The following is a 21,804-nucleotide window of genomic DNA, read 5'->3' as shown; positions in this document are numbered from 1 at the left end:
GAGAGAGAGAGAGAGAGAGAGAGAGAGAGAGAGAGAGTCATATGACAAGGAGGAGGGGTGTGCTCACTATCAAAACACTTTCTCCTACGTCTAAAATGAGCTTTCTAAAACACCACCGAAGACTTTTTACCTGAGGATTTTATCGCCTCGTGACCTCACGACAACTTCAATGCCTGAGAGAAAGAGTTTTCAAAGGATTTAACAAAATGATCGCATCTTGTGATGAATCACATGTAGAAGGGAAAGGGAAAACTCATCTGGACAGTAATGGACCCGTTGGGAAGTTTAAGGGAATGAAGGGGAATAACAGCGTCGCACCTGTGACCTCACCTGAGTCTGCCTGCGCGCGCATCTCGCTGCCGGGAGTGATGGACGCAGAGGGGCGAGTGGACGAATCTAGGCTCAGGATGCATATATTTAAAAACGGTAATACTTAATCATATTGTTTGAACAGGTTAAGACACTAGAAATGAATCACTATTAAACATGACCACCAGCCTCCTAACGTGACACACTGCAAAAAAAAAAAAAAATCTTACTTCGTGTTTTTGACTTGCTTTTCAAGCAAAATATGAAAACAATCTTGAATCAAGATGCATTTACTTGACAAGTAAAATGACTTAAGATATTAAGTCTTGTTTTTAAAAAAAAGTTAGTTTTTTGTTTAAAACAAGCAAAAATATCTTCCAATGGGGAGATTATTTTTTCTTGCCCCATTGCCAGATATTTCATTTACTTGACAAGTAAAATGACTTAAGATATTAAGTCTTGTTTTCAAAAAAAAGTTAGTTTTTTGTTTAAAACAAGCAAAAATATCTTCCAATGGGGAGATTATTTTTTCTTGCCCCATTGCCAGATATTTCTGTTTAAGGAAAAAGTAACACAAATTTAGATTTTTTTTTTTTTTAAAGAAAACAAGACATGATATCTTAAGTCATTTTACTTGTAATATTAGTTAATTCATCTTGATTCGAGAATTTTCAGATATTTATACTCAGTGTTGGGGGTAACGCATTACAAGTAACGCGAGTTACGTAATCAGATTACTTTTTTCAAGTAACTAGTAAAGTAACGCATTACTTTTTAATTTACAAGAGGATATCTGAATTACTTTTTCAAATAAGTAACGCAAGTTACTTGTTTCCCCAATTTATTAACTGACAGCTCTCCTGTCCCCATGCTGAGAGAAATCAGATGTAACTGTAGTTTAAAATAAATATGAATACGCATGAATTCATCTCACTCACAAAAAAAACAAAACACGGATTCAGTATTCCTCAAAATGAATAAAAATAATGCACCTCAGAATATGACGCAAACCTGCAATAATTAAATGTTAAACAACACAAATATCCTTTATGTATTTAATCCCATTCTATTTGCTTCTGACCTTCGATGATACAGTTCAACCATACGAATAAGCCAAAATGACTCTAGACAAACATTTGTGTGTTTTTTTTATTGCTGAAGTGTGAAATTTTTTCTTCTGCATTCTACTGTACGGACATAAATGTACTTTCCCTTCCGCCTGAGGCTTATTCATTTCACTTTTGGTGTGAAATGCTTTTATATTTGCCAAAAATATAACTTTTTTTATTTTAAAAACAAAAAAGCAAGCCCTGTCCAGATTTAAAAAGTAAAGCAAAAGTAACGTAACGCATTACTTTCCATAAAAAGCAACCAAGTAACGTAATTAGTTACTTTTTTATGGAGTAATGCAAAGTATGCATTGCTTTTAAAAGTAACTTTCCCCAACACTGTTTATACTAGAAAACAAGACAAAAATACTAAGTAAGAAAATATTTTTTTTTGCAGTGCAGTATAAGTTGTAGGTCAAATATAATGTGTACATATAAAAGATTTACAGGACAATTTTCAGGTAAGAAAGAATCATTTCTTGACTGATTATGGATGGAGCTGATGATGGGGGATGACATAATTTACTACAATAATTTCAACACAACATGTTAAAGCTTATCCAGTAGTGGGTTAAGTTTTCACAACAGCATCTTTAAGTCGGAGTTACAGATTTTGAATTATATGGGATTTTTTCACATTAAAAATTTGAAGCCAGTTCCTCTACTGATTCTATTTAAGATCCTAAAGTATAGATCATGAAAAAAAATTAGTTGATCCAGTAGAATCATATGTCTTTCTTGATGCCTAAAAGATTGATTACAAACTGAGAAACTTATTTTTTTCTTTTTGTGCCAAATTTTGATAAATGGCTTAATATACATATATTAAATATGTCTTGGTGAAAATAAAAATGCAGAAGGGCTTGTGTGAGTGTTGATGTCAGTGGAAATCCCTAGTATTATAAACAAACAAATGTGTTTGTGTATTTACTGATGCTGTTATCTCTAGCAATCGATTTAACATTTGATTATATTCAAAGGGAAGTATTTAACATATAAAACAGCTGGATGACTGTCTGGAATTACTGGCTCACTCAAAGGTCGTCTTCTTTTCAAGTGCTGGTCAAGTGATGTGTTTCTCAACAAACAGATGAAGAATGGCCTCTTAGTAATAGTGAAAGCTATAGAATCTGTGCTGTGTTGAACTACAATCATAAGATTCATGCTAACAGGATTAGTCATACTTAAGATGTGACAACAGACAGCATGGTTGTAGTTGAATGCAATGCTCTTTCAGGGTCAAACAAGACTATAGAGGCAACCTTTCACAAGCGGCTGTCATAGTTTCACATTGGAGTAGTAGATCTTTTATCAGGTGTGTTTAATTTTTGTATCAAATAATAATAGTCTGATATCTGCAAATTAGCCATGTCAGTTATTAGAGCAATTAGACTATCCCAGAGCCCTACTAGCAGCTCACCCTCAGGCCATCCAAGATGTAGATTAGTTTGTTTCTTTATCTAAACAGATAGCATCGCTTGCTCACCAGTGGGTCCTCTGCAGTGAATGGGTGCCGTCAGAATGAGTGTCCAAACAGCAGTGCTTGATCTGTGTATATTTCTCTCCTGATTCAAACAAGATGAATTTTTCACTATGACTTGTATTTTAGCTGGAAGCAATGGTTTGAAGTTAAAAACATCTTAATGATGGATTTGTTTGATACAAACACGCAGCTTTTGACTTCACAAGTCATTAATTGATGGACTGGATTCGTGTGGGTTACTTGTGTATTATTGTGATGTTTTGAACTCTCATTCTGACGGCACCCATTCACTGCAAAGTGTCTACTTGTGAGCAAGTGATGTAATTTTAAATTTCTCCAAATCTGTTCAGATGAGGAAAGAAACTAATCTACATCTTGGATGGCCTGGAGGTGAATACATTTTAATTTTAAATATTTAAAGCAGGTGTCCGCGGGTCCCTAAAAAGTCTTAAAATGTCTTAAATAACGTTTTCCTAATATAAGGCCTTAAAAAGTCTTAAAATGTCTTAAATTCGGATTCGATGGGTCTTAATTATTTTTGGTCTCATTACCACTAAAATATCTTCAGTCTGACGGACCTAATGACTTTACAATCATTGGACAGACCGAAGATTTGTTCTTCCCGCGGTAAGTTACTGTGTCATCAGAGAGAATTGCAGTAAGTTAGCAGAATACAGAATACAAGCTCGCGCTGAGCAGTGTTGCCAACTTAGCAATTTTGTTGCTAAATTTAGCAACTTTTCAGACTACCCTAGCAACTTTTTCTTCCAAAAGCACCTAGCAACAAATTTAGCTATTTTTTTTAATTTATTTGGCAGCTTTAAGCAACTTTTGATAAGTGACTCAAACGATAAAAAGGCACAATTTACCATTTAAATTACACTAAAAAAGAGGAAACCAAAGATGCCTAGCAGTACACACGTTACAGGAATTAAGTTAGCTGCTATTTGCAATTGTTTAATAGTAATAATAATTGAATACTGTTATTTTTCATTTATGAGACACTTTGTTAGTAGCTTGATTGTTGATGAGTTACACTGTTTCTTACAGTACACTGTAAGAAAAAATATGCAGAAAAATGGAAAAGGTGCTAGTAATTTTCCAGGACATTGTCCGTTATCCGTTGTAACCCAAAAACACAAAATACAATGTGTAATTAAAAATGCAGGTACAAAAACCTGTGGAAAAATCAATCCAGAAAATTCCTTCATATTAACACAGTAGATTGTGCATTATTTTTTCTACATTTCTTAGAGTGCAGCATACAAATAAACTGCCTTAAAGTATAAAACTTAAATTGTAATCGTTCAAAAATGTGTACGTTTTCGATAATTCAATGGATTTAAAAATAGTTATTTATATTTTAATATTATATTATGCATTTATATTGCTACGAACAAATCTAAATGAACATATATAATATATGTAAATATGTTTTTGCTGAGATTTGACACAATTTTGCATCGTGATTACGTAATGACATCATCACGCAATGTCATCACAACATCATTCAGCAACTTTAGGCAACAAATCAACCTTCCTTTAGCAACTTCCCCCGAAAATGAGTTGGCAACACTGGCACTGAGGCTCACTCTGTTTGTGGTTTTTTTTTTTTTTGAGTAAGTGATTAAATTTTGTTTTATTATTTATTTATTTTATTTATTTACTTTTTTGATGGCCTTGTTGTAATCCATTCAGTGGGTCTCTAAAGTAACTCAGATCTGCACCTATTAGCGTTCATGAGATCAACTCACATTTAAAGCTTAATATTCAGCAACACTCCCTAAACTTACAACACAAGCATGTGGCACAAGAGTGTGATGTAAACATGACTACATCAGTAATGTTTAAACACATACGACATGATTCAAAGCTGGACCGACTTTCCAGCACAGACCTTCAACAACAGTCCCTCAGTCTATTTTCAGCTGTGCGTCTGAAGGCCTCTCATCTCCAAAACGCATTCCTCTTATTCAATGACATGAAAATTTGTGCAAAGTGAGCAAATTACATAAGCAGCTTTGTAAAAAGGGTATAAAGCTGATATAGAAGAGGATTAGAGGTTGTTTTGTTCTGTGTGGACTGTGCCAGCTCATTGTGAAATGCTGAATTGCTAATGCTAATGTGATGCGGACGCTGAGGTTTGACTTCTTCTCTCTGGTGTAACACATTCCTTTAAAGTGATGCAATTAAATGTTGGTATCTTAACAATGATGACGCTGTTTGTTTAGTCAATACATTTGTTTAAACTGTTTATCCATTTAATGCTAATGCATTGGCTTTCCAATCAGTTGTATTTAAGGACACTGACAAAATCAATTGACATTCCTTTGTAAGCGAGTTATCAGTTAACAGCTTTAAAGGGATTTTTTTAAAGTATTATAATAAAAACAATATGCTTGCTCTCAGCAATATTCTAGAAAAAGTTAAGATACGATCATAGTTTGTACTAATATTTTGAATCAGTTTGTTTCTTTACATATTAGATTTTCATTTTCATTTTAATTAATATTTTAGTAAATTTGTATTGATATTAGTATTTTGTTTGATTTTTGTCAATTTTAGTAGTTTATCTATCTATCTATCTATCTATCTATCATCTATATATATATATATATATATATATATATATATATATGTATATGTGTTTATTTCAGTTTTACTTTTTATTATTTTAGTAGGCCTAGGTAATATGATTAAACTAAATTAAAATGAGAAATTTTGCCCGGAATAAAAAGTGTTTTATATTTTACTTTTTATTTTATAGTTTACATGTTTCTTTTTTTGTCAAGTAACAATTTTTTATTGTTTTGGTTGTAGTTAACTATAATAACCCTGCTTACTTCAACAGAAAAAAAGGCAATATAATTTAATTTTATCATTAATATTTTTCTCTTTCTGTAATGCATTAAATTCTTTCTTTTTCTTTTATATTATTATTTTTATAATTTCCTATAAATTACAGCTCTCAAAAATAGTCAGTATACTTGTCAATAAAAAGGAACTGTCATCGACCATTTTAACATTTCCAGGGTTCTCAGAAGAAGTAGTTGTCAGAGTTGGGTAAACTTCTATAGTGGTGAGCGAAAACTACATCAAATATAATTAAGTTCACATTTGCTCCAATAGCAAAAGAAAAAAACCCACAATCCTCAGCCATTGTATTTGAAACACTAATGCAGCAGGATTAACCAGTTTTCTGTAAGTTATAAAGTTTAATTTGAGATATAAAATGAAAAAATACAAAATAAAAAACGAGATTTACGATGTTAATAACTGTAAGCATGTCGTTACAGTCTGTGAAAAGGGTCCATTGTGAAATAGCCCATCCCAAGCCATGTGTTCTTAGTATATTATCTTCATATGTGTGATTTGTGTTCTGTTTGTGTGATTCAGGTGGCGTGTCGCCTGACGAACGTGGTCTGGTATGGCGTTTCCTGTTTGGCATGTACCCCTGCAGCTCTACGGCTCTGGAGCGCCCCCTACTGCTGGAGCAGATGACGGTGCGCTATCAGGTCATGAAGAGGAAGTGGCAACAGCTGCTTCCTGGAGCCGTTCGTCTGCGTCTTAATGGCACTGATGGTAAATTATATTCCTGCGCAGAACAAACATTTTTAATATGTAGCGGTTGCCCCTTATCAGCTCTTACTACCTGCAATAAAATGTTCAGCCTTGATATTGAAAACCTCTGGTCTATATGTAACTGACAAGTTGTGGTGATGTTAAACCACATGTAATAATTCTATTTCTGTTTTTTTTCTCCAGCTGAACTGTTGACAGCAGTGAAGTTTTTCGACCTAAGGCAGGACAGAGAGCAGAAAAAACAGCAGTATGAGTCAGAAGAGGCCAGAGAGAAGATGTCCTTTCTGCAACTGCAGGCTCAGGTAAAACTACCTGCTTAAAGGGATAGTTCATTCTCTCATTATTTACTCCCCGTCATGTTTTTCCAAACCTGTATGACTTTCTTTTTTTCTGTGGAACACAAAAGAAGATATTTTGGTAACCCAACAGTTTTGGTTCCCATTGACTTGCATAGTATGGACAAAAAGTACTATAGAAGTCAATGAGAACTGAACCTGTTTGGCAAAATATCTTGTTTTGTGTTCCACAGGAGAAAGAAATGCATGCAGATTACAAAGAGAAAAACTTTCACAATAAGACCAGGAAGACCATATGAAGTTAAGTCAGATCCATGTTGATTTCATGCTGTCTTTAATGTGCAGGTGCTATTTGAACGGGTAACCTTTGACCTGGAAGAGCTTCAGGAGGCCATACGCATCATTGACAAAGATGTTCCCCGAACCGATCGAGATCTTCCATACTACCGGTGAGAACTTGTTTAATTTGTGCATTTTTATGTGCTAAATAAAGAACATGCCAGTCATTCTGAAAAGGTTCTAGCTTTTAAAGTTCAAATCCTAATAGTAAGTTGCAAGAGGGTGAAGAAAATATATTTTGTTGGCTCTTATTGTTTTCATATTGTTATTGAGCTCATTACCACCCTGCAGACCTTATGTATGCCTGTTTAATTTATTATGTCTGCTCATTTTCTTAAAGGAAAGACTTCCTTGTTCCTTGTTTTTTTTCCTGTGTTTAATTATTCATCTTTATGGCTAAATAAATCATTTCTATCTTGATGTACAACCCATGTTCTTGTGTAGTATAGGTGTGGAAAGGTTTCTTTTGTCAAATAGCAGAGTTCCTCAGTATTCTTTATTTCTGCTGAAGATAGTCAGTCATATCTTTCTCATACTTGTTTAAACAAACCACAAGGAGTTGCCTCATTTTTTTGCATCACTAATGTGAGCTGCCAGCGCAAAGCAAACATGTCATTGCCACACCAATTTTATCAAACAACCTTGGAGCTCAGCGTAAATAACACTCAGGAGTCTGCCTCATCATTTTACTGTGGTTAACCAGTAACTAGTTTTGAGTACAGTCAACTCAGCTCACTTTGAAAGCATACTTAAGTATCCAAGTGCATACACAATTCAAAATAAAAGCAGAAATGTTGGCTTCTAAACATTTATTAATTGTAATTATACCATCATGCTATAATTACATAAATTGCAAATATAGGCATGCAGAATAATTACTCATAAAACAAAGATGTTTAAAAGGTATAAATGATAAGTTAGAAAAAATACTTTTCAAGCTAATTTCTATATTATTTTCAAATATAAGTGAGTGTGAGTGACAAATAAGTGACGTGACATGTGGTCAAGTATGGTGACCCATACTTGGAATTAGTGCTTTGCATTTATCCCATCCAAAGTGCACACACACAGCAGTGAACACACACACACCGTGAACACACACCCGGAGCAGTGGGCAGCCATTTATGCTGCGGCGCCCGGGGAGCAGTTGGGGGTTCGGTGCCTTGCTCAAGGGCACCTCAGTCGTGGTATTGAAGGTAGGAGAGAGCGCTGTACATTCACTCCCCCCCCCTACAATCCCTGCCGGTACGAGACTCGAACCCACAACCTTTGGGTTACGAGTCCGACTCTAACCATTAGGCCACGACTTCCCCCGAAATATAGGTCATAGCATATTAAGCATTGTAAACTTTTTAATAAAAGAATGGTTCTCTTATTTAAAAGAAAAATGTTTGTTATAAACTAATATAAAATTAGCTGCAACAACAAACAAAAACTTTCTACACACCAGTCATCTTTTCCTGATAGACCAAATTTTAAAATATAAAATGATTTGAATTGAATGGGAGTGTTTTAACAGAGTAAAAACAACCTTGATACAATCATACAGTGCATACCAATTGTATCAAAGTTGTTTCTACTCTGTTAAAATGCTTCTATTCAATTTCGACTCTAACCATTAGGCCACGACTTCCCCCGAAATATAGGTCATAGCATATTAAGCATTGTAAACTTTTTAATAAAAGAATGGTTCTCTTATTTAAAAGAAAAGTGTTTGTTATAAACTAATATAAAATTAGCTGCAACAACAAACAAAAACTTTCTACACACCAGTCATCTTTTCCTGATAGACCAAATTTTAAAATATAAAATGATATTTGAATTGAATGGGAGTGTTTTAACAGAGTAAAAACAACCTTGATACAATCATACAGTGCATACCAATTGTATCAAAGTTGTTTCTACTCTGTTAAAATGCTTCTATTCAATTAAATGAGTCCTTTGAAGAATAAAGGATTGCCTGCAGAAAGGTTTCTAATCACTTGTGTTTCATCACAGGAATGAAGGTTTGGGTAACCTGCTTGTCTTGAGAGATATCCTAATCACATATGCTGCTTTTCACCCAGGTACGTGGTTGTAAATACAATATTGGGTCAATAAAATATATATTTTTAATACTTTAATTTAACAAAGATACATTAAATAGTTTACAGTGACAGTAAAGAAATGTATAAAAGTTTCAAAAGATTTCTATTTCAAATAAATGCTGTTCTTTTTGTTATCAAAGAACCTTGACAAAGAGATCACAAAAATATTAAGCAGCGCAAAAGTTTTCATTATTGGAAATAATGAAAACTGTTTCTTGAGTTGCAAATTTGAATGATTTCTGAAGGATCACGTGACACTGAAGACTGGAGTAATGGCTGCTGAAAATTCAGCTTTGCATCACGGGAATACATACAAATGTACAATATATTAAAATAGAAAGCAGTTATTTGAAATTGTAATAATATTTCATAATTTTTACTGTATTTTTGAGCAAATAAATGCAGCCTTGGTGAGAATAAGGCATGTGAAATCTTACAGACCCCAAACTTTTTTGTAGTGTTTATTTAACACTTTTATCCGGTTTAAATTTATGCTGATTTGTGATCAGATTTTTGTTTGCTGATGTCAGGCGACATCTAGTGGTTAAATTGTGAAGCACTGTGTTTGTTTCTCTGGTCTCTGCAGAAGTAAGTTACGCTCAGGGTATGAATGATTTGTGCAGTCGCTTTCTGGAGGTGCTGCACTCAGAAGTGGACACCTACTGGAGCTTCTCCTGCTACATGGAGAAGTTTTCCAAAGACTTCTGTGCTGATGGACTGTATCGCAAAATGGGTGAGTTTCCTATGTGTTTCCAAACCGTTTAGATCTGTTATTAGCACTAATAATTATACAGTTGGTAATGCTGGTCAAATGCTGTTTCTGTTGTGGTGTTTCTCAGAGTTGGAAGCCGCTTTACTGAAAGAGCTGGATCCTCAGCTACACTCTCATCTGGTCACGGACAACATGGAAAAAATCACTTTTTGTCACAGGTGGGTTTCCATTTTCTTTTTCTTTTTTTCTTCTCTTTCGGTCACTTCATTAATCTTTCTCTTTGTCTTCCATTCAGGTGGCTTCTGCTGGCTTTCCAGCGGGAGTTTGAGCACAGCGATGCTCTGCGTCTGTTTGAGATTCTCAGCTGTGATCACCTGGAGCTCATCTCACAGCAGGTGGATCGGGCTCGATATCAGGAGAGACTGGCACGCAAATACAGCCTGGGTGAGAAACCTTAACCCTATGTCTTGCGTTACAGATACCGTTTATCAAGCCTAAATGGTGAAAGATAAACACTAATATATTTCAAATGATTTTGATTTATGTCTGTGATCTCCAGAGGATGAACCTGCAGTGACGGAGCTCCAGGCCATAAACACAGACTTCACTTTTGAACTCTTCATGTGTGCCACCATCTTGCTGGAGAACAGAGAAGCTTTACTCAGCTGCAGGAACGAGGTTCAGCTCATACAGTTTACCAGCAGGTGTGGATGTGGTGTAGATTGGTTGATTGGTATGGTTCATTGTAATGTAGATTCAATTGATCTCTACGGGCAGGGTTATTATTGTTAATGAAAACTAAAACCATAACAGACATTTTTTTAATTACTTGGAAGAAACATGAACTGAAATACAGTATAAAAAAATAATTGCTATCTGGCATGGCTATATTTATTATTTTTGTTTAGGTTTAGCTAAATTAAATACTAAAACTAATGACAAAAACACAAACTTTAATTAAAGGTGCTGTATGTAGGATTGACACCGAGTGGTTGAACTAGGTATTGCAGTCCAAATTCAAAATATTGGAGAGGGTTTTTTTCACCGGGCCCCTCCTCCTCAGACTTGATGCACACGCAGGTTGCCAGATTGACAACACCAACAGGAACGAGCGCACTTGACGATGAATGAAATGAAATACACTGTGTTTCTGCCAACTGGCAACCCGGGGTGCCGAAATACAATTTGGTAAACTGGCAGTGGTTTCACAAACCAAAACAGAGACCGACATTCCGGCCCGGAGGAGAATAACTGACTGTAGCATTGTTTTTCAGTATTCAGTTAAGTATGTTAACTTAGCATGTTTCTTAAATATCTGCAAACATATTATGGTATTTTTATGCTTTAGTAGAGTCAAAGTCTTACATACAGCACCTTTAAAATGAAAACTTCAAATACAAAATATTAACAAAAACTCTAATAGTATATCAGTGATACTAAAATAACAGTATTCTCGAGGCTGTGGTTGATTGTCTTGATATGTTATTGCATTTTGTTTTGTTTAGTATGGAAAAATGTGTTTGTACTGTCTTTAAAATTAATGCAAGTTTATTTTCTATATATATTTTTTTATCTAACACTATGACTTCAATGTCACATTTAAGTGTAATATGTTTTGGGGGCTACTGTTTTCAGTCATGGAGCACAAGAATGTAATCATGCTGTCCCTGGTCAGTCTGCAGGGCAAGATGGACCTGAACAGCACCCTGAAAAAAACTGAGGAACATTTTTACAACTACTGTAAACGCTCAGCCTGGGACTATTTGAGCGGTCGCTGTCGCATGCGCAAGAGCAAAGAGGACCACTTTTTATATCAACTCCGTAACCTTTTCTCCTGAGACCAAAAGGCCTGCATGGAATTTTCCAGCAAACTGTTGTGAAAAACTCTTGACATTATGTTCCAGTGGGACTTTCAATTTATTCTAAAGAATGATGCTGCTTTTAACCGGGATTTTGTACAGGAACCAGATGGACTCCTTCCAGATAGTTCCTTCAGTATTTGATCTTAATTTATTAGGCTTCTTATTATGGTGCCGGAATTTATGCCAGAACAGCTCAAAACACTCATTTGAATCACTCTAAGATAATCAATTAAGAATTTTATGTATTTTACCCTGTAAACTAAGTAGCATTTGGGAATTTACAGATATTCGATAGTACTGAAGACTTGATTAAAGGAATAGTTCACCCAAAAATGGACATTTAAAATGTACTCACCCTCATGGCATTCAAGATGTAGATAAGATTGTTTCTCCATCACAACAGATTTGGGGAAATTTAACATTACACTTGCTCACCAATGGATCCTCTGCTGTGAATGGGTGCCGTCAGAATGAGAGTCCAAACTGCTGATAAAAACATCACAACAATCCACAAGTAATCCACACCGCTCCACTCAATCAATTAACATTTTGTGAAGTGAAAACTGTGTGTTTGTAAGAAACAAACCTATAATTAAGGCATTTTAACTTTAAACCGAGTTACAGAGATGCTTTATATGTTAAGGTGAAGGATGCAATGTCAAAATTTACTTCTTTTTGAACAGGATTTTATAGTGCGCTACAGCTGAGAAAACAGAAAGCAGAAATCCTTACTGCTGATCTAAGCGAGATATGACTTGTGAGTATTTTTCAGTCTCAGAAACATCTGGTGCCTGCGTATGGGTCACATTAGAGCTCAATATAATAATAGAAACAGTCTCAGTTCTGAGAAGATCTAGAAGACCCGCTGTGGTGTTGTCTTACCAATCGTAGAGTGCTCAAGTATGTACTGATCAGAAATAGCACGTTGAACCAGGACACCTTTCACTTTGAGACCACACTGCATTGGTTTTATTATGTAAGAGGCACAATATATAAGAGTATGGGATATTGCACATTTGGTTATTATTTATTAAAAACTGACACTATGACACAATTAGTGAGGGAGTGCTGTTCAAGTTGTTTTTTTAAGAATATGAAATGACTGACCAACACTTTTTGGGGAACGGGTACTGTAATTTTGATGCTGTCCACTATTGTTTGGATTATATTTTGAGTTTTGCACAGCATGTTTATTATGTTTTAATTCATGTAGCAATAATGAATAGACACTGCAATGTTAAACAGAATGAATGAATCCATCTGCACATTTGAATGAGGTTTGTGTTCATGTCATTCATGAACTGTTGGGTGTGTGAGAGAGAGAGGGAGTTTTATTTTAAGATTACTATGTGACATTTAAGCTGTCAGTTTCTAGTGAGTCACTTCATAAAAAATAGACTCATGCATGCTAGCCTAGTCTACTGCTATAGAATCTACTGCTCTATTAAATGTGTTTGTGAAATAAAGTGTGGTGATTTAAATGTGAATATGACTTTTTGTACCGTTTTGTCTAAATAATTACTTTTACTGTTCAAGCTGAGCTATGATGCATGGCTCTTTCCTCAAATTGATTACAAAACTAAAATCCTAGTATTAGCCGAGAAAACCTGTTTCCATATAATTTATTCATTTATTGATCATTTGTTTTTTCTATAAAATTGTGACACAGTGACTGACATCTTTTGGGCCTTTTCTAAAGCATGATGGGAAGACAAGTAGATAGTCTTATTCCATTTAATTTTTACAAATATGTAGTTTTTGACTGCATTTGCCAAGTTTAGGATTGATCTTGTTACTCAGGTTATTGTAAAAATAGAAAATTCTCAAATAAATATTTTTCTCTATTTAATAGAAAACATAAAACGTGTAATTAATTTATATAGATATATAATAATATTATTTTTTTTTATTTATATAGATATATAAATTAATTTCGACTAAATATGCAACCGTGTTGGCCAATATTTCTAATCAATTTTGATGTTTTTTTTAATCATACACAAGTTAATATTTAAAAAAAAATTCAAATAAATATTTTTCTTTAATTAGGAAATATACAATATTTAATTTATTTAGTTATATAAATTCATTTAAGCTACCTCTTTTGCTCTTCAATTGAAATTTGTATCAATTTGATCAATTTTACAATTATCGTTAGAAATTCTCAAAGAAATATGTTTACATTTATAAGAAATACTTATGTAGTTATATAAATTAACTGAGGATAAAATTGCCAATTAAATTACAACCCTGGCTGTCACCCAATAATTGTAATAAACTTTGATGTATAATAAATACATTGTTACAATCATACAAATCAGATTAATAATAATTAATAATTAAATAAATAAATAATTAATGCATCCCCCTAAGGTTGCCTACCAACATTTTCTGAAGGTTAAGAATCTCCATTTAAATATTTTTATGCTAAGTGCCTAATATAATATACAATGTTAGATGCACGTACACTGAGAGCACTGTTTTGGATTAACTTGGATTGGATTAAAGAATGTCTTAGTCATAAGTGTTTCAGTGCTTAACACTGTCTGGTGAACTTATCTCATGAGGGCATGTGTTTATCTAGCATGCTACAGCACTACCGGGCATTTTGAGGCAAAAGGCACCACAAAAAGATCTTAAAAGTTTTAAATCTGCAAAAAAAAAAAAAAAAGGGTGAGGACACTGCACTTATTGAGTTTGTGTCGTACTTAATGAAGACTGAATAACCCATGAATGAAAACAAGTGTCTTCTGTGTTACACTGCCCTGGTGTTAGCAGTTGGTTGTTACCTCGCTGTGCTTGCTCTGAATGGCAGACGTTCAGCTGGCGAGGCTGGAACACATGAGATCTGCAGCCTGGAACTTTCTCTGCGCTGTGAGGTCAGGTGACTTCATGCTGGAATCTCTCCGGCCGCCGTGGCTATATACACACAGGAGTCCAGGGCTTCTGCCTCTTGAGTCCAGCAGTGCAAAAGGCAGCAGAACGAGCTCTAGCAGGGCTTTGGCCGAGGGCAGACCCCGTGCTGAGGGACAGGACACACATTACTATCCATTACCTCTCAAGTACAACTTTTACAAGAAGGTAAAAGTTTTCTTTGAAGCTTGACTGCAAGCAGCCTGGCTGGGCGTTCTGTTGTGTCTGCTTCTGTCTGTTTCAGATTTTGACTGTTTTGGAAGTCCTGCATTAATGTTTTTTTTTTTCATTTGTTCTGATGTGCAAACTGTTACAAATAAGAGCTATTGTGTGTTCTAGACCAAATCCCACACTAAACTTACAATGTGATAAGTGTGGCGCCAGGAAGGAATTCCCAGAAGAAAAACATTTTATTTCAGTGACTTAAGTTTATTATTAGAAACTTGACATCCGAATGGATAAAGAAGATATCCAAAGTTTTCTGGGGAAGTGCCAGGAAGCATTTGAAAACCCCTGTGCTAGAAGGAGAAAAACGTTTATGCATGGAGGACACCATTTAAAGTTTAGACACACCTACTGGTTCTTTATTATTGCCTTTTCACATTTTAGAATAATGGTAAAGCAATCAAAACTATATGAGATAACACAAAGGTCATATGGGAGATAAAAAATGATTGGCAATTAAATAATATATCGTAAAAACTTCATTAGATGCTTGTATGGGAAATAAAAAAATATTTGCAATTAAATAATATATCGTAAAAACTTCATTAGGTGCATCCCAGGATGCTGGACAATTAATGAATTATATTTACTTAGTATTATTTATTATAATTAAAGCTTTAGTTTTGTAATAAAAAAACTGCACAATTTATATGTGTCTATATTTATGTGTGGCCCCTTATTCAGAGAACTACAGACTAATTTTGCCCCCTAAATTGGAAAAAAAGTAACTTGCGTTACTTATTTGAAAAAGTTACTCAGATATTCTCTTGTAAATTAAAAAGTAATGCGTTACTTTACTAGTTACTTGAAAAAAGTAATCTAATTACGTAACTCGCGTTACTTGTAATGCGTTACCCCCAACACTGTTAATAAGTGTTAAATTATGAGCAATTTAAAACGAGACAACCTAGGATTTCTTTAAATGGGTTAACTATTTAAAGTGTGAAAAGTCCATTTGTAGTTCCATCGTCCAACTGTTAAGCTTAAAATAACTGTTTCTTACTTGAAAATGTATGTTTCGTTAAAAAGTTGCATAATTTATGCAAACAATACTTTAAATAATTTAAATTACCTTTGAATGCAGTCGTGTAATTGCATTGTTGGATGCAATTCTTAGCAGACTTGATACTGTAGGACTGTTTATAAAAAAGATAACACACACATTGAAGGTGTGATTTGTAAGTTCACATAGGCCTATACAAGAAGGTAAACGTTCTTTTTGTGTCATTATCAATAAAACTGTTAAAAATGATTCATTCGGATACTATCAGAATATGATATTAGAATGTGAATACTGATACTACAACTAAAATCCCCGTTGGTCATCTGGTTCAGGCAAGATGTCAAAAGGTCCAGCAGTGGGTATTGATTTGGGCACCACCTACTCCTGTGTGGGAATCTTCCAGCATGGTAAGGTGGAGATCATCGCCAATGACCAGGGGAACAGAACAACCCCCAGCTATGTCGCTTTCACAGACACCGAAAGACTGATCGGAGATGCAGCCAAGAACCAAGTAGCCATGAACCCCAACAACACAGTGTTTGGTAAGGCAGCTCATATTTGTTCCTGGGGAAAATAATGAAAGATTGACATTAACACTTGTTTATGATACTGTTCGCCATTAGATGGCAGTGTAGTTAATTTAATTGTAATACTAAAAGTCAAGTGAGACGTACTGTACATACTGTAAAGTCTTTGTTAGCAGTAACCAACAGCAGTTTTTAAAGCAATGCTTCTTTTTGTCGTCATTTTGTCTTTTGCATGCATCTTATTGGTTCAACAGATGCCAAGCGCTTGATTGGTCGACGCTTTGATGACCCTGTGGTTCAGTCTGACATGAAGTACTGGCCCTTTAAGGTAATCAACGATGGTAGTAAGCCCAAAATGGAAGTGGAGTACAAAGGAGAGATAAAGTCCTTCTTCCCTGAAGAGGTGTCCTCTATGGTCCTCACTAAGATGAAGGAGATCTCTGAGGCTTACCTGGGCAAGGTGAATAAAACTATGCAAAAGCACTGTAAATAAGCACTTTTAAATCCTTTACATTTATTTTTAGGACCCTTCCAGCCCGTTTGTTTTACATAAAACGTGCATTCAAGCATACAGGAAATAGACCGCATATCTTCCTTTAGGTCACATAGTCATTAACTCTGCAAGAAAAAGTGTGAATTGTGAGTTCAGAATGAGGATGTGATAGAATACTGGAAATACTGAAATGGTGTACTCTGTTTATTAAGTAACATCCTTTGTTTTGAAACTATATATATATATATATAAATAAATAAAGTTGTAGTGCAAACAAAAACACGGCGGTCTAAATATATATATATAAAACTGATGAGAGTTATGCATAATTTATAATGGATATAAAGCCTTTATCACATACTGTGGTAGTCTAACACTTGCCAAACCAAAACACGTACTGTGGTGAACACTAACATTTCTCTGGAGCACAAGTTCAAAGTTCTGCAAACACAGCTTCACACATCTTATCTTTTAGTGATGCCTGCAGTAAAATGTGGTTTTTGAAATTCACCACAGATTAATATCTGATTCTGTAACACACGTTTCATGTTCAAAAATCTCTAATACAGATTGAAGTTTGTTTTGTGCATGTTATGTGTAGAATTATACCTCCACTTTGTACGAGAGATATTTGGAGATAACAACGGTTACAGGAAGTATGTGAACTTGATTGCAATCGTTAGTGTCAGCAATAGTCTTTTTGTTTAACTGTACTGCTTCCAAACTTGCATCTTTTACAAGAAATGTTCCTGAAAGCATGTATTGTTTCTTCATGAGCAAAATGATTTTTGAACAAAAGAACAGTAGTCATAATTAATGCAAAGACTCTTTCATTAAGAATCACAAAAAAATACTCCACTAAACTTGTTTGAACACTTTATATATGCTAAACAGGATCATGCTAATGATGATTTGATCTTGTTGTTTCAGCCAGTGTCGAATGCAGTCATTACAGTGCCTGCTTACTTTAATGACTCTCAGCGCCAAGCCACCAAGGACGCTGGAACCATTGCTGGCCTTAACGTCCTCCGCATTATCAATGAGCCAACGGCCGCTGCCATCGCATATGGATTGGACAAAAAGGTTTAGAGATATCCTATGCTATATTTTACCTAGTTCAGTGGTTTATATAGGAATAGTTAAATATATGAGGTTGGTAAACATGCTAAACTGGCTTGTAATGATGGTTCAATGAAGTTGCATCTAGTTTTGTGTTGTCCAGCATCTCAGATTAACTTTCAGCATGGTAAGGTTTAAAGGGTTAAACTGCTGCTTTATGGTCACAATTCACTACAGGTTGGTGCTGAGCGCAATGTCCTCATCTTCGATTTGGGTGGTGGCACCTTTGACGTGTCCATTCTGACAATTGAGGATGGCATTTTTGAAGTCAAGGCTACTGCCGGTGACACCCATCTGGGTGGTGAAGACTTCGACAACCGAATGGTCAACCACTTCATTGCAGAGTTCAAACGCAAGTTCAAGAAAGACATCACTGGCAATAAACGTGCAGTCCGTCGCCTGCGGACAGCATGTGAGCGCGCCAAGCGCACCCTTTCCTCCAGTACGCAGGCCAGCATTGAGATCGACTCTCTGTATGAAGGTGCCGACTTCTACACTTCCATCACCAGAGCACGTTTTGAGGAGCTTAATGCTGACCTTTTCCGTGGTACACTGGAGCCGGTGGAAAAGTCTCTGCGGGATGCCAAGATGGACAAGGCACAGATCCATGACATTGTGCTGGTTGGTGGCTCCACTCGCATTCCCAAAATCCAAAAGCTGCTTCAGGACTTATTTAACGGCCGGGATCTTAACAAAAGCATCAACCCTGATGAAGCAGTAGCTTATGGAGCAGGTAAGAGGTTTAATTTCCACTCTACATGGATTAGTAATTGCTTTATGACATACTAAATCTTTCCCCAAATTTCACCAGCTGTCCAGGCAGCCATCTTAGCAGGTGATAAATCAGAGAACGTCCAAGACCTTTTGCTGCTGGATGTCACTCCTCTCTCTCTGGGCATTGAGACAGCTGGTGGTGTCATGACGGTGTTAATTAAGAGGAACACCACGATTCCCACCAAGCAAACCCAGACTTTCACCACCTACTCGGACAACCAGCCTGGTGTACTGATCCAGGTAAAAGAAAGTTGTTGTTGTAGACCCATACTTTCCTGGTCTTCTTCCCCTGCTTCTCAGACCAGCTTGAATGTCCATTTCTAAGCTGGGTTGGTGCACGTCTAGCTGGTGGACCATTATAGTCATGTTGTTCACCAGCACAAAATAATAATGAATGAATGGAACTGCTTGACCAAGAAAGGCTTGTTGAAGGTTTGCAAGGAAAGCTTGTTAAGCCTGGTAGGGGTACCAAAAAACCAGTGTCCAAAACACCACATATGATGGGGTAACGACCAATGCTGGACTATTCAGGAATGTCTTTGAAACAACTGAGATGTTGATAGAAATTCACCCAGAAATTCTTAAGGCATTTCAGTTAATTGGAGGCTGATTTAATGATCCCGTTTTTTTTTACCCTTAGGTATATGAGGGAGAGAGAGCAATGACGAAGGATAACAACCTTCTTGGCAAATTTGAGTTGACTGGCATCCCTCCTGCTCCTCGTGGTGTGCCACAAATTGAAGTTACATTCGACATTGATGCCAATGGCATTCTCAATGTGTCCGCAGTGGACAAAAGCACTGGCAAAGAGAACAAGATCACTATCACCAATGACAAAGGTAAAATAACTTGCCCTGACTTTGAATAAAGAGTTGACTTTATACTTATCGACTTGATTCTGAAGATCAAAAATGGTCTCGGTTTTCACAGTGAGTTTCTCACTAATCTTTACTTTTAGGTCGTTTGAGCAAGGAAGAAATTGAACGTATGGTACAGGAAGCTGACCAATACAGATCAGAGGACGAAGCCCAGAAGGAGAAGGTCACTGCCAAGAACACTTTGGAGTCACTGGCCTTTAACATGAAGAGCACTGTGGAGGATGACAAGCTGAAGGACAAGATCAGTGCAGAGGACAAAAAAACTATTATTGACAAATGCAATGAGGTCATAGCCTGGTTGGACAGAAACCAGGTAGGTAACAACCGTTAACTGCATTTACTTGCATGCCAATCTACATGTCACACTTGTTTATGGAATTAAGACTATCCCTTTCAGGTATGGTTATGTCACTGAAGGAATTGAATTTAATATTCTTACCTTGAGGTAGTCAAACCAGATTATGTAGCCATGCAGAGTGTTTCACCCAAAAACAAAGAGATCATTAAGTCAGTGTTTCCCAACCCTGTTCCTGGAGGTACACCAACAGTACACATGTGGCATGTCTGTTTTATCTGACCCATCTATTTCTGGTCTTGGAGTCTCTACTAATGAGCTGAGTTGAATCAGGTGTGTATTGAATTAGGAAAAGTTGGAAAATACTGTTGGTATGCCTCCAGGAAAAGGGATGGCAAACACTGGATTAAACAATGAGCTGAGAACATCTGCAAAGAACAAAGAGCAACTTCCAAGATGTATGCATAATACACTGTATATATATTAAATCAGAGGACTTTCTGAGGTTCAGAATATATTATTATAATCAAACTAAAAAGTGATCAAGAACTGATTAATAACCCATAATTGCATGTTTTTGCATGTACTTATATAGGTTGTGGAGTGCCTGCCATTAAGCCAGTAATCAGCGGCTACAACAAAATTGTTAATGGAGAGAATGCAGTGTCTGGTTCCTGGCCCTGGCAGGTCTCTCTCCAGGTAACTGTTATTAGTTTTAATTATACTTTTTAAGGTTCTTTATAATTTAATATGTATAAGTTGAGATGCATAGATAATTTAATATTACCAACAATGTGTTCATCATACCCAAAGTTATGTAATTTATATTTAATAATGCATGAACCAGCAATCCAATGGCTTCCATTTCTGCGGCGGATCCCTGATCAACCAGTACTGGGTGGTCACTGCTGCCCACTGCGGTGTCAGGTAAGAACGTTTGATACGGTTTTACTTCATTAACATACTCTGCCTGATTCTTTAACGTGCTTCTATTTTCAACTTTTCCTGTTTATTCCTCCTACCCTAGGGCTGGATATCACTATGTTATTCTTGGAGAGCATAACCGCGGCTCCAGCGCTGAGTCCGTTCAAGTCATGAGTATCGCCAAGGTATAAGCTTGAATGATATCAGCTCAGCATCCCTTTACTTTGAGTCACTGTCTGCTGATAACATTGCTGTGGTTTTATGATATCTTTGGCATTACCTCAAGAGTCACAGGGTTTTGTCATTCTGCCTCAGTTAAAAATATTGCTGGCTTACTTCTCAGAACCAGCAGACATGATGGGATCTTACAAATACTTGCGTCAGACAGACTCCTTAAGCCATTGCGTCATGTCTTAGATTTTTTATGTTTCTGTAAATGTCTTTTAAGATTGTAAGTAATTGTCCCTATACTGCCTGACAGATATCACTTAAGTCTCTATGGAAAAAAAGCGAGGCCATTGTGTCTATATGTTTGAGCTCACTAATATTTTGGGTTTATTAGATTTGTATAACAATTATGGTAGCATTCAAAAGTTTGGGGTCAGTAAAATGAATATTTTTACTCAGCAGTTGATTAAAAGTGACAGTAAAGATATTTATAATGTTACAAAATATTTTATTTTAAATAAATGCCATTCTTTTGAACTTTATATTCATCGTAGAATCATTTTTCACAAAAAATATTAAGTAGCACAACTGTTTTCAACATTGATAATAATAAGAAATGTTACTTGAGCAGCAAATCAATTCAGTTAAATTCAATTCAAGTTTATTTGTATAGCGCTTTTCACAATACAAATCGTTGCAAAGCAAC

At 35.7% G+C, this 21,804-nt stretch overlaps 2 protein-coding genes across 4 annotated transcripts in view; both read left to right on the top strand.

Moving 5' to 3' along the window:
- The first annotated feature begins 69 nt into the window (after positions 1 to 69).
- On the top strand, positions 70 to 12,149 carry LOC107585725 (TBC1 domain family member 15). 3 transcript variants are annotated; one of them, XM_016272867.1, is made up of 10 exons: positions 70 to 426; positions 6,298 to 6,483; positions 6,667 to 6,785; positions 7,125 to 7,228; positions 9,117 to 9,184; positions 9,792 to 9,938; positions 10,045 to 10,135; positions 10,213 to 10,361; positions 10,477 to 10,621; positions 11,593 to 12,149. In XM_016272867.1, exons 1-10 carry the CDS (start codon positions 207 to 209, stop codon positions 11,753 to 11,755), a joined length of 1,392 nt encoding a protein of 463 aa, XP_016128353.1. In that variant the 5' UTR covers positions 70 to 206; the 3' UTR covers positions 11,756 to 12,149. The 3 variants fall into 3 exon arrangements, with proteins under 3 accessions (XP_016128353.1, XP_016128354.1, XP_016128355.1); XM_016272868.1 differs by having other exon boundaries at positions 11,553 to 11,716; XM_016272869.1 differs by having other exon boundaries at positions 11,600 to 11,701.
- Positions 12,150 to 14,710: 2,561 nt separating this feature from the next.
- LOC107585770 (heat shock cognate 71 kDa protein-like) overlaps positions 14,711 to 21,804 on the top strand; it is a 21,307-nt gene continuing 14,213 nt past the window's right edge. Inside the window, exons 1-8 of the mRNA XM_016272922.1 lie at positions 14,711 to 14,860; positions 16,253 to 16,462; positions 16,702 to 16,907; positions 17,871 to 18,023; positions 18,237 to 18,792; positions 18,871 to 19,073; positions 19,474 to 19,672; positions 19,792 to 20,024. Coding sequence (XP_016128408.1) covers positions 16,258 to 16,462; positions 16,702 to 16,907; positions 17,871 to 18,023; positions 18,237 to 18,792; positions 18,871 to 19,073; positions 19,474 to 19,672; positions 19,792 to 20,024 — 1,755 coding nt within the window. The 5' untranslated portion in view covers positions 14,711 to 14,860; positions 16,253 to 16,257. The remainder of the gene's footprint in view (positions 14,861 to 16,252; positions 16,463 to 16,701; positions 16,908 to 17,870; positions 18,024 to 18,236; positions 18,793 to 18,870; positions 19,074 to 19,473; positions 19,673 to 19,791; positions 20,025 to 21,804) is intronic.

Source organism: Sinocyclocheilus grahami, unplaced genomic scaffold (genome assembly GCF_001515645.1).
Source record: "Sinocyclocheilus grahami isolate Dianchi unplaced genomic scaffold, SAMN03320097.WGS_v1.1 scaffold74.1, whole genome shotgun sequence".
Taxonomy (NCBI): Eukaryota; Metazoa; Chordata; class Actinopteri; order Cypriniformes; family Cyprinidae; genus Sinocyclocheilus; species Sinocyclocheilus grahami.
The sequence above is the reverse complement of the archived record's forward strand: the minus strand, read 5'-3'. Positions and strand labels throughout refer to the sequence as shown.